This window comes from Mercenaria mercenaria, chromosome 9, assembly GCF_021730395.1.
Source record: "Mercenaria mercenaria strain notata chromosome 9, MADL_Memer_1, whole genome shotgun sequence".
Taxonomy (NCBI): domain Eukaryota; kingdom Metazoa; phylum Mollusca; class Bivalvia; order Venerida; family Veneridae; genus Mercenaria; species Mercenaria mercenaria.
In genome coordinates, this window is record NC_069369.1 from 35734918 (window position 1) to 35747350 (window position 12433).

A 12433-nucleotide genomic window follows, 5' to 3' on the forward strand; every position below is an offset into this window, starting at 1 on the left:
TAATATGGTAAGTTATTAAAGTGTTACACAACACGCAAGATTTGTTACACCATGCACTACCGTGCTACACCATATACGGACGCGCTACACCATGCGCTAACGTGCTACACATGCACGGACGTGCTACACCATGCACTAACGTGCTACACCACGCACTAACGTGCTACACATGCACTGACGTGCTACACCATGCACTAACGTGCTACACCACGCACTAACGTGCTACACCACACACTAATGTGTTACACCACGCACTAACGTGCTACACATGCACAACGTGCTACACTAGTATGCACCAACCGGCTGCAGGGCCCCCCAAAACATTAGCCAAACAACAAGGATTACTCGATAGACACCAAAATATGCACGAGCGAACCTCGAGGCCCTGTAAGATCGTATTTTTAAATTTTGTTGTACGCAGTAACAGGGGAGGCTTAAAATACGTTCACTTGAACACGTTTAATGGTAAAAGATTTACTAATATTATCAGTTTTAATGAATTTCGAATAGCTGGAAAATACATGCAACTCTAAAGCTAGAATTTCCGCCACAAAATTTTCTCGAGAAAATTTCCGCCAAATTCTAGCCTAAGTTCTCTCGTCGAGTCGAAGTGCGACGCAAAGTTTATCAAGTGAAAAAATCAAGGCCGGAGTTAGACGAATGGATACATCTGCGCGAAATAATGATTATAATTCTATCGCTTTATAAGAAATGTCAATTTTGAGAATCCTGTTACGACCGTTCTGAACTATTTCCTTATGCCCTATTCCATTTGTACGGCGAAGTTTATCAATGAACACGTGAAACGTTACACAAGGAGAGGACCATTGTGGTACCAAGGAGGTCTGTTGTAGGAGCATGTGTAACCTGACAGTTTCGAATTGAATGTTTAGAGTAATAACATACCCCACCATAACCGTCAAACTAGGAATCAGGAACACTTCCATAGGCAAAACTTGTTCACGCTCTTAAACTGACCGGCAGAAACACAAGTAAACCAACACACGAGTTTACATAACTTAGCACAACTTCACATCATATACCACAACACGGGTTTACATAACTTTACACAACTTTACACCGAAAACCAACACACGGGTTAACATAACATTACACCGTAAACCTAGTTTTCCTACACACGAGTTTACAAAAACCTGTCCGCGTAAACCAACACACGGATATACATAACTTCATACACAACTGACATGTACACTTTTATACACAACTGATATATGCCCTGACACGCCGAGGATATATACATGGACACGCCCAGAACAGTAACTTTCTTGGATATATTATTACTTACACGGACAAGTTTGCATTTAAATGGACAAACTGATGCTAGTATATACACAGGCACGGACACGCCCGGATTACTGACACAGACATACTGGCATTTGTATACCGCACAACTTACACATACCAACTGACATTTGTATACATTATTACTTACACGGACAAGCTTGCACTTTGACGGACCAACTGATGATAATATAAACACGGACACGGACACGCCCTGATTACTGACACGGACATGCTGGCATTTGTATACCGCACAACTTACACATACCAACAGACATTTGTATACATTATTACTTACACGGACAAGTTTGCACTTAAACAGACAAACTGATGCTAGTATAAACACGGACACGCCCTGATCACTGACACGGACAAGCTGGCATTTGTTTACCGCCCAACTTACACATACCAACAGATATTGTATACATTATTACTTACACGGACAAGTTTGCACACAAACAGACAAACTGATGGTAGTACATGTATATACACGGACACGGACACACCCTGATTACGGACACGGACATGCTGGCATTTGTATACCGTACGACTTGCACATACCAACAGACATTTGTGTACATTATTACTTACACGGACAATTCTGCACTTAAACGGACAAAATGATGCTAGTATAAACACGGACACAGACACGCCCTGATTACGGACACGGACACACCCTGATTACTGACACGGACATGCTGGAATTTGTATACCGCACAACTTGCACATACCAACAGACATTTGTGTACATTATTATTTACACGGACAATTTTGCACTTAAACGGACAAAACTGATACTATACACGGGGACGGACACGCCCTGATTACTTACACGGACCTACTGGCATTTGTATACCGCACCACTTACACATACCAACAGACATTTGTATACCTTATAACTTACACGGACAAGCTTGCGTTTGACTACATTTAATTTACTACTTGATATAACCCTGGCACTGAATAGACAGACTGGCGGTACTCCTTTTGCGGACAGAATGGCGTTTGAGTACATAATTACTAACGGACAAACTTGAACGTTCCTACCTTTACGGACAAACTTGCGGTTGTGTACATACACGGTAAATCAACCAAGGCACTGACTTCTACTGAGGTTGAAATCCCTTACAGTACATAAATAACAACTATGAACTACCCATGGAGAAATCAATCCGTAAACGCATATAATATTCAGTCTATAAAATTAACGAATTAAATTATCAACACATGCGCCTGCCCGCTTATCCGTTTTTCATTTTTGTCACTACGATAAATTCTAAAATTATTCACCCGAAAATTCAACTCAAATAGCTATCGATCCGAAATTGATGCACGATTAACCTAAATATCATTGCTTCAAGCCTTAAATATGGTTACCGTGTAGATATTTTAAATACTAAGTATCGGTTATTGTGTCAAGTAAGTCCTATTAAATGGGAACAAATATTAATCTTTGATCGACTTGATTGATTTCTTTATGTTTTATGTCATGCTAAAATGACTGTCTTCCGAATGATAACATCTTCACAATAAGACCATTATTTGGTCCAAAAGCTTAGATGACATTTATTATTGGACAAAAACCACCAGCCACATAAAAGTCATTCATTTCATTTTATTGTTATTATTATATAATCGGAAGTGGCCTTGCAATAATTCCAGTGAAGGATATTGATTTTAATTTGAAAGATAATCCATACGTACAATGTCGAGTCTATTAAAATATATTTTGAAAAATATGCGATAAGGATAAGCTGGTGCGGGATGCGCGACACTGATCACCCAAATTTCTAATTATTGAAATACATCGAGTGCTGCGCCCTCAGTTTGAAAAGGAATTCAATTACAGGGGCAATTCTTTAAAATACCTATTACTATACGTTGAAGATGTGCTATAGAGATTATAGCACGTACGATGCAAGGTACGAATCTGCTTTCGAGCTAAGAATGTTTTACTAATACGTGTATTTAACTACTGCCGTTCCTTAAGTGGTGTTTGTGTGTTGCTGCAGGTGCTGGCGGTCGACCATAATAAAATAACTTGCTTTAATGAACTGATGATCTGTATCTAATCATAGTTCAAAGTTCATAGCTGAAAAATTATTCACAGAGATGAGCTGTCGCTTATTTAGAGTCAACTATTTGAAATAGGCGTAGAATCTAACTGAAGTACTTTGGTCTTTCAGATAAGATGTACCAGCACAATGAAGATTTAAGGGCGAAAAGAAAAATATTTCCAAATAGAACATTTATTCTTATGCTTGTTTTTGTGTTATACGCTATATGTCATGTTATGAGCACTTCGCACTACCTGAAGAAAGTCACCCTCTGACCTATATTATCGATTTGCTTTTCTCCATTGGTGATGTCACAGCTTTATTACGTCACGGCGCATTTCTATCGCCGTCATGTACCAGTACTGAATAACAGTGAATAAGTAACGCATATTCATAGGCCAACTATATAGCTCTAAGTCTATTAGCGCTATTTATAAGTTATATTTTTACAAGGTTGTAACATCAAATTACAACATTTGAAAGCAAAAATATTTGAGGAGATATATTCATATCTATTCTTGTGTGCTTTTTCTTTCGTGAGCATCCGAGATAAAACGAACGTGACTTTACATTGTGCTAAAAGCTCTATGCAATAGGTTCATTCATAATTTTAATAGAAGCTAACTGTTTTTCTATAGGTTTGATGCAGAACATGCTGAAGACAGTTTCTGTTCACGAGATAAATGTATCACCTACAGCAAATTATAATATCTATTTCGTTTCCTATAGAGCAATATATGGAACTTACAGTTTATTTCAATGTGAATCACTAATGTACGATAACGCCTTTTTTCAGACGTGGCTAATCAGACTGAAATGAAAGTGATTAATTGTAAAAATGTTGACATAACTTTTGGCCAAATCCATTTGTATAAATAATTAATTATCCTCCTTATGATTATCATGTTCATATTGTTGTTTGTATGCCTTGATAACAAATACAATAAATTATTATTAAACTAGATTCTATACTGATTACTAAAGGCAATTGGATATCGGTATTAAGGGTACGAATCATCGCCTCACTGTCACGATTCAATTTTCTATTAGACCTATGAATTCATTAATCACTTCCTTTCCCAGAATACTTACAGTGCAGCAATTGAAATTTAAAGCATGACCTACAGCTCAATACAGCTTTATATATTCCGCCCGCCATATTTGCGAGTTTGATGCTTTACAGTATTGGTCTATGTATAGGCATGTCGTCCGAGAGCGATTTCATAGGTTCGATACCCGCTTGGCCGGTCAATAAAGCAGAATAGGCATCTGTTGGCACAGAAGGCAGACTATCACCACCACACCCTGACATTCTATTACTAGAACTATCTGTGAGTTTATTTAGCAAAGAATCACAATCTTTAACGTTGCAATCAACATTACCTGTATGCACCGGATCTTGTGTAACCAACAATCTGACATGTTCAGCTAAAACTTCAGAATTTTCTGTCGGACTGGCCTCATCCGTCTTCGATCGTTTGCTCTGAGAAGTACTAGGCACTTGTTTATCATTTGCCGTTCTTTTCTTAGCAAGTTTCTCCCTCATTTCAGCGATTAAATCGGATAAAGTTTTTTGTCAGAATTTTGCTAGTCAGGCATTGGCTTCCTCGTGAAAAGAGGGTGCTTATGACGTCATTATTGATAATGACGACAAATTCGGTAATCATCGGCAGTTTCCGCCGTATTCGCTAAAGCTGGAGTGCTATTCTTATAGTAAATTATATTTCATTTATTTAACTTATTTATTTATTTAACTTCTGTACGATTAATATCTAATCAAAACGAATAACCGTCGCTAAAATAAACCTGGTTATTTTTGAGCAATAACCCTAATTATTTTATGCTATTTAACGCTTATCATGCTGGATACGATTGATTCTGTCTTTGCGAACAGTGTAGATCAATCCATGCAGTCTGATCAAGATCTGCACTGTTCGCCATTCAGTCAGTATCCTTTTGGTAAGCACCCCTTTTAACAGCTAATGGTACTGTCTAACTTGATTGAAAGATGGACAAGTTCATTATAGAAATTTAGCAGGGTCAGGGTTAATCTGCATTTAGTTTTCAGAATGATGAACGTCAACAGAATTTCTAAAATTATGATTTACGTCTGGCATATCGATGTAAACCAATGTAAATATCTAAAGGTTTCGCGATTTCTGTGAATTTGCGAAATACATGAACGTGAAAATTAGCAAAAATAAAAACACCGCGATCATTACCAAATCTTTAGTAAAACATCAATACTTGTTCTTCATATGTTATTTTGATGCCATTTTCTTCAACATGTAACCTTTTTTAATTGCCCATACATTATGCAATTTCGAGGTTTGGTGGTGGTGCTAGCGGGATGGTGTGAGGTAGGGGGTTGCGGACACTTCGTTGCGAAAGATGAACTTACAAATAAAGACGAGTCATTCTGATGTAATATGGCAAAAAAAGGCCTCAGAAAAAATCGAAGCCTTGAGACGTCTGGAGGTTGCGGGTTTTGGTAGATTTTGTGTTTAGGTCGGTATTAAATCTCCCACATTGAGCGTATGCATGCACTGAATGTACTATATTAAACCTATGTTAAACCTAACCCTAACCTTTAGTCAGTATTTTGTACACTCAATACGTGCGTACACCCAATAGGGGCAATTTAATGTTGGCGGTTGCCAATCTATAAATATACATGTATGAGAAACAAATACAAATGTGCCTCATATCAAAGATGGACTCTGCCTGACCTTACATGAACTTATCTAAACATTGCCAGCTGGAAATCAGTGATGTAATCATGGGCTAGAATTCTAAATGGTCTGAGTGAATGGATACAGGCTGAATAAGAACTGCTTGATCATTGATCATTCATCCGCATTGTTCATGAATGGGACTATTTTGTGTATTATTATTATCCGCATTGTTCATGAATGGGACTATTTTGTGTATTATTATTATTATTATTATACCAGATTTAGTTAGCGTCCTTTTCATGACAAACACGTTCAAAGGCGCTTTACATATAGAAACGCAGCCACACAGGGCGCATAATTCATCCTCTACTAGTACAGACTCAGAGCGATCTGACCAGAGGGACAGAGTGAGATAAAGCCCCCAGAACAGATAGAGAGAACAGATTTAGATACATGCCTGTCCGGCTAACTTAGCCTAGCTCGTGTGAATAGACAGTCTGGTTCTTCAACGTGCCCGATGTGTAGCACCGATGCACGCGAAGCCGTCTTTCCTGGGAAAAACCAGTACAGGCCTCTTAGTTAGGTGGGAGACACTCAAGAGCATCTCAGAAATTTCCAGTGCCTGGACCGGGATTCGAACCCTGGACCTCTGGATTACAGTCAAGCGTGTTACCACTAGACCACCGGTCCACCTATAGCACATGAACATCCATTTGATGTGATTTGGAATAAAATAAAGATGCTATGATTGTCAGAAAGTATGTGACACTTGTAACTTTGGTAGCGGGGTAAACCCGCAACCAAAAATGATCCAAGTAAATTAGACGCAGCAAACCTAGAAAAGGTCATAATCATTCCATCAACTTAGTAAAAGGTGTTTAAAAGTTGGTTCCTAATCATGTTTTGATGAGATGCAAGGTCCATATTAATCTCCGAAATAGGTCAACTGAATGTAAAGCATTCGGTAGAAGTATGCTCTTTGTTCGGTAAAACTCCCAGGCAAAGTATATGTCATGCGTATTGATTATAAAATAACTGTAGTTTCTGAAGACATTAATTACGCTTCAGGTCATTTGTCTAGTTGTCAGTTACGTGCGGATAACAGGTTAATACTTGGTAGGAGTCCTGAAGAATTGGTAAGGATTTACTAATTGTCTGATAAAGTTGATATAACCAACAAAGTGAACACACATTGGCAACCTATGGTCCGGTCTTCATTTACCAAGTAGTTGCACTGACGGTATTCGTCTACTCGAAAGCATCCTTTCTTATTTACGTGATAAGGTAGCTTTACACATTGACTACAGCCAAATACAGTGAATAACTACAAGCACGTGAGCACGTACATGTATTAAGTCCTATCTCCTGACGTCACAAATTAGCAGATAGTGTCTTTCCAAAGCAGCGTAGTGTACCTTAAATCGAAAACAAAGGAGTTACGACCAGTAGCCGGAAATGCCACATTACTTCCGGACATGTATAATAAAACCGGAAGTTGTCTTGTAATGCCTGTCGTGGTCCGCAACGCATTGACAAGATACAAGATACAAATTTTATTTAAAGTCGGCGTAACATATATAAACAACATTAGCTATGTATAGCTATTGACCGACAGCACTTGCTATGCGCATGTCTGTATAAATAACTAAAAAAGAGTTTTGCGATGAAGTCTTGCTTTTTTTTTTATCTACCGGTATTTAAAATTGCAGAATTAAATTCAGCATTAAGTAACCAGACATAATATATACACATCAACCTTAAATTTCGATTAAAAGTATTTAAGCTAATGATATATTATAGCGCTAAATAGACATTTCTCGCTCCTGTCTTTTTGCTATGAGACTATACAAGTAGCTAGATAAGAAATATTTGTTTAAATGACACATAGTAAGCCAATGCAAATTTGCCAAACAATCAACCAGATAATTAAGTAACCTTGAATGACAAGTGTAAACTCTTTTTTCAAACATAGACTATCGACAAATATCTTCTTTATCTAAAAAAATCTTTCAACTAATAACGCGATGATAGAAAAGAGGTATTATTTTGGTTTAAAAGACGATTTTATCTGAGTAATTACGTATAGACAATAATATATTGCTTCCAAATTTTGAATTTTTTTTCTTCTTGCTTTAAATCGTGGCATAGTTTTATGATTAAATGGACTATTACCATGTTAAAGGTATATTATTTTATCTTCTCATGCTTATATTTAAAATCAAACCAGGCAATAGTTTTATCTAAAAAAATAACTCTTTGTACTGTACATTAATTGAACTTTAGTTAACAGACTAAAGTTATAAGGGGTTTTTTTTTTACCTTATTCTTGTAGTTATATAACTCATTTTATCTAGATTATCGCCCAATTTTCCTTATTTCTTGATTATTTAATTACATTACTTACTTGTAAACAGTCGTGCCATGAATGCTTATTTATGCACATTTTTATTCAGGACAACCGTAAGCTATTTAGCTTTCTGTCTAATTCCCTTATCTCAGTTGTTGTATATTATTCATGTAATGACTTATAAATAAATAAAATATGTTTAAACCAAACCAGGCAAAATAGCTTTTATCTAAACAAAATAGACTGTGCGTAAATCGACTACATGTACATGAAATTGCAATTTTGTTTAGCCGCAACTGACTAAAAGTTATATAGCGCCGCGCTTTTTTCGACCTTTATTACTTGATCAGTTATAATAACTTCATTTCTAATCTAGAAATTATCGCCGCGCATCCACACTATTCATTTATTATGCTTCCGTATCATATTAGTGACTGCTCACGAAACGTTTTAATTTCTAAACAAAATTGAACAATATGGTCCTGTTTATATGACGCGTCACAAATATAGACTGTGCCACAAGGGCATGTAAAGCTGGGTATAATTTTTTAAAATAATAATCAATAGTTATATCATTAGTTTGTTTTAAAAACGTTTAAAGACTACGGTGCGATTATTCAAATTACACAGATTAAATATACATCGATTTTAACATCAGTCGCGCCGTATTTGTTCTGATAAATAAGTTCCTTGTATGAGTTCGATCCTTTGATTTCGAAATTTTTATTGATGCATCGTTATTTAAAAAAAATCAAAAGTACAAACACTCAGTATCAGAGCAAAATAAATTTGTGCATCAGGCCAATTGGTCAGTTACCGTTCCGCAAAATACGACCAAAATCAGATCTTCCCTTTTTTCTGTCACACAATGATTTTAAGAGATAAGGGTATTAAACTTCTTAAATACATGTACTTACCATTTCAGACCAATATCTAAGTTTTGAAATATGTAATTATGTAATATATATAAGGAAATATTTGCATCCCAACTATTGTCATATAGGTTGTCTATATTTTACCACTGCATGGCTCTAAATTAAAAAAAAAACATATCTGTTCAAATGTAGACAATGCTAGCGCAATTGCAGTTTATTTAACTAACTTGTAAATATATGGTAGACGCGAGTCTGCTACCTGGAAAACCAGCTCTAGTGCGAATGGAAAGGTGCGCTACTGTCTCCAGTGCAACTCGAACTCGCGACCTCCATTTGTGTAGGTGATTCTGGTTTTGAGGTTATAGAAGTCACAAAATGCAAGGTTTTCATTGGTCAATTTAGAGAGTGTTCTCATAATCAGCCAATCAGATGCTGAAATTTTGAGACTGGTCATTCCAAACTTGGTGAGTTTCTGCTGTTGAAAATAATACTTATCAGTTTGTAAAAGTAGTACGTGATCATAATATTTTTATAATTATATTTCAACAAGTCTTTTTTTATAAATCTATAAATCAAAGTTCTATTTTCTCTCATAAATCTATACAAATGTTTCTTTATCGGAAAACAGCAATTATATGGCCACTTTTGAGCCGAAACAAAAATATATCTTAATTTGAAATCAAATCAATGTGGGACATAATTCTTTCAAGGGCGCTCAAAGCATTTTTGCTTTTATGTATTATTAATGAAGAAAATACAAATTGTAATCTTGTATATTAGGATAAGTGCTCGAGGAAATTAGTCTAGTACAAACTGTATGTTAACGGTTTTTAAGACATTTTTCTGGGACATAAGTATTACGGATTTAACTATGATTTAATTTTAAAGTTGGACGGATCATTATTACAGATCTAAGAAAAACTAGTCACGGCAGCTCGTTGCTTGACGTAAATACATACGTATATAAATAGATATCTGCAATAGTTGGAAAAGAAACATTTTAAGCGGACTAACACAAGACGGAAATCTGGACTTCAGAATGGAATGGGAAGGGAACTGGAAATTGTTAGAATTTGGGGTATTTAGATAATAAATAATATGACCGCTCTGAAGAGGCACAGTGGGTACGGGTAGAGCGCCGGACTCCACGACAGAAGGTAGCGGGTTCGAGTTTTTATGGGAGCGGAGTTTGGCCGCGTTCTTCAAAATATGAAATACTGGACACAGTCTTCGAATGTAGTTAACATAGTTAGGACATCTTTCACTGCGATAGGTGTAAACTAAATACAACAACTATGTATGTTTAAACTCAAAAGATCTTCTCATATGAATATGTTTTCAGGTAGCTAGAACCAGCGGGAATGCGCAATAAATATATCATACATAGCAGATGAAGCATGCTGAACTATTCCGAGACAGACAGAGAAACAGGAAGTCCTAACAACCGGGAAAATCTGTTTGTTCATCGTTTCTATGGTAACAGCAACATGGCTCTACCAACAGACATTAAAATGTCCACGTCGGCAACATTTTGGAAGTCCCCGTATGCGGGAGACGGCGGATTAAGCGGGGCTTCTCGAGGGATCTGCATGAAGCCGGTTATATCGGTCATGTCCCCTAAAAACAGGCCGAAAACTTCGGTTGATGATACATCCAAATTGACAGTGAAAAGTATATTAAAGCATAGGGCGAATACCGAAATTAATTTAGACAATATATATACCAAGCCTGAGTTTCATTCTCAGCCAAGTCCGGAACCTCAACCGAATCTCATCACCACAGGGACGGGTAAAGGCAGACCACATGGGTCATCTGTGAGAGCAAAACCGGCTGGAAAACGAGTGCAATTTAATGGAATTGTAAACCAAAACAGTTTGGATATGAAACGAACTTCCTTTAATATGAATTCTCCCATTGCGCAACTTCCGGGTAGAAGATTATTTCTGGACAGGCAAACTTCCACCCGTATATTAGGTTTACCGAATCGTTCGGGGAATCGTTGGCAGATTCACAATCAAAACAACAATACTACTGTTGCCACACTCAGTAACGGGGAAGCAAATATTAAATACCAAATAAATGCATTTATAAGAAAACTAAAATTAGCTGAGAGCGAGAAACATTCGAAAGCGGAAACTGAAACAAAAACTAATGTATCGGATCAAAATCCACAGAGGCAAACTGCCGCAAAGCTGAGAAAATCTAGATCGTTCTCTGGGACTACTTCACGACCAGACTGGAATGAATACGACTTGGATAAAATTGACTTAAATGTTAATCGTTCAAATGACGGTGATTCGTGCCATATAAATGAAGCAGAAACTGTTCCGTCTATTGTCTACAATGCGAAAAGCAGAAGCATGTCGTCTGGTTCGATTTCAATTGAAAGTTTCAGTTCTGTCAATGAAGACCAAATAGTAGAACGGACGCCAGGTGGCGCCAAGGTATTCCGTCCTAGACCTAACGCTTCTTTATACACAAAATACAGACATATAACAGCAAATGACAACGTGAACAAGTATGGATGTAGACCAAATAGTGGCATAGACTGTAGAGGGAAACCTTCCGTAAATTTCTGTGATAGTAGGAAAACCAGTCAAATTTTGGGATGGCTGGAGGAAGTCCGGTGTGCACAGTCTACTCAACTTCCGCCAGATTCACCTACATAGAAATCGTATTTTAAAGCGAGATCAACGTGTTTGCCATATTATCGCATAAAGTTTTCAGTTATAATGAATTAAAACGATAAAAATGTTTTATATTAAACTAAAGTCTTAGCTTATTTCATGCAGATGTTATATTCGTCACGAGGATTTGAAAAATCGTGTAATTATACGCCCGTTTGAAAAACGGGACGTATTATGGGAACGCCCCTGGCGGGCGGATGGGCGGGCGGGCGGGCGGCGTCCACAGACCTTGTCCGGAGCATATCTTCTACATGCATGGAGGGATTTGATGAAACTTGGCACAGTTGTTCACCATCATGAGACGGAGTGTCATGCGCAAGAACCAGGTCCCTAGGTCTAAGGTCAAGGTCACACTTAGAGGTCAAAGGTCAAATTCAAGTATGACTTTGTCCGGAGCATATCTTCTTCATGCATAAAGGGATTTTGATGAAAGTTGGCACAATTGTTTATCATCATGAGACGGAGTGTCATGCGCAAGAACCAGGTCCCT

At 37.2% G+C, this 12433-nt stretch overlaps 1 protein-coding gene across 1 annotated transcript; it reads left to right on the forward strand.

The window, feature by feature from the left end:
• The first annotated feature begins 8061 nt into the window (after positions 1-8061).
• LOC123547890 (uncharacterized) lies at positions 8062-12083 on the forward strand. Its single transcript, XM_045335133.2, has 2 exons — positions 8062-8216; positions 10599-12083. The coding sequence occupies exon 2, from the start codon at positions 10654-10656 to the stop codon at positions 11923-11925; it is 1272 nt and encodes a 423-aa protein (XP_045191068.2). The 5' UTR covers positions 8062-8216; positions 10599-10653; the 3' UTR covers positions 11926-12083.
• Positions 12084-12433: the final 350 nt, after the last annotated feature.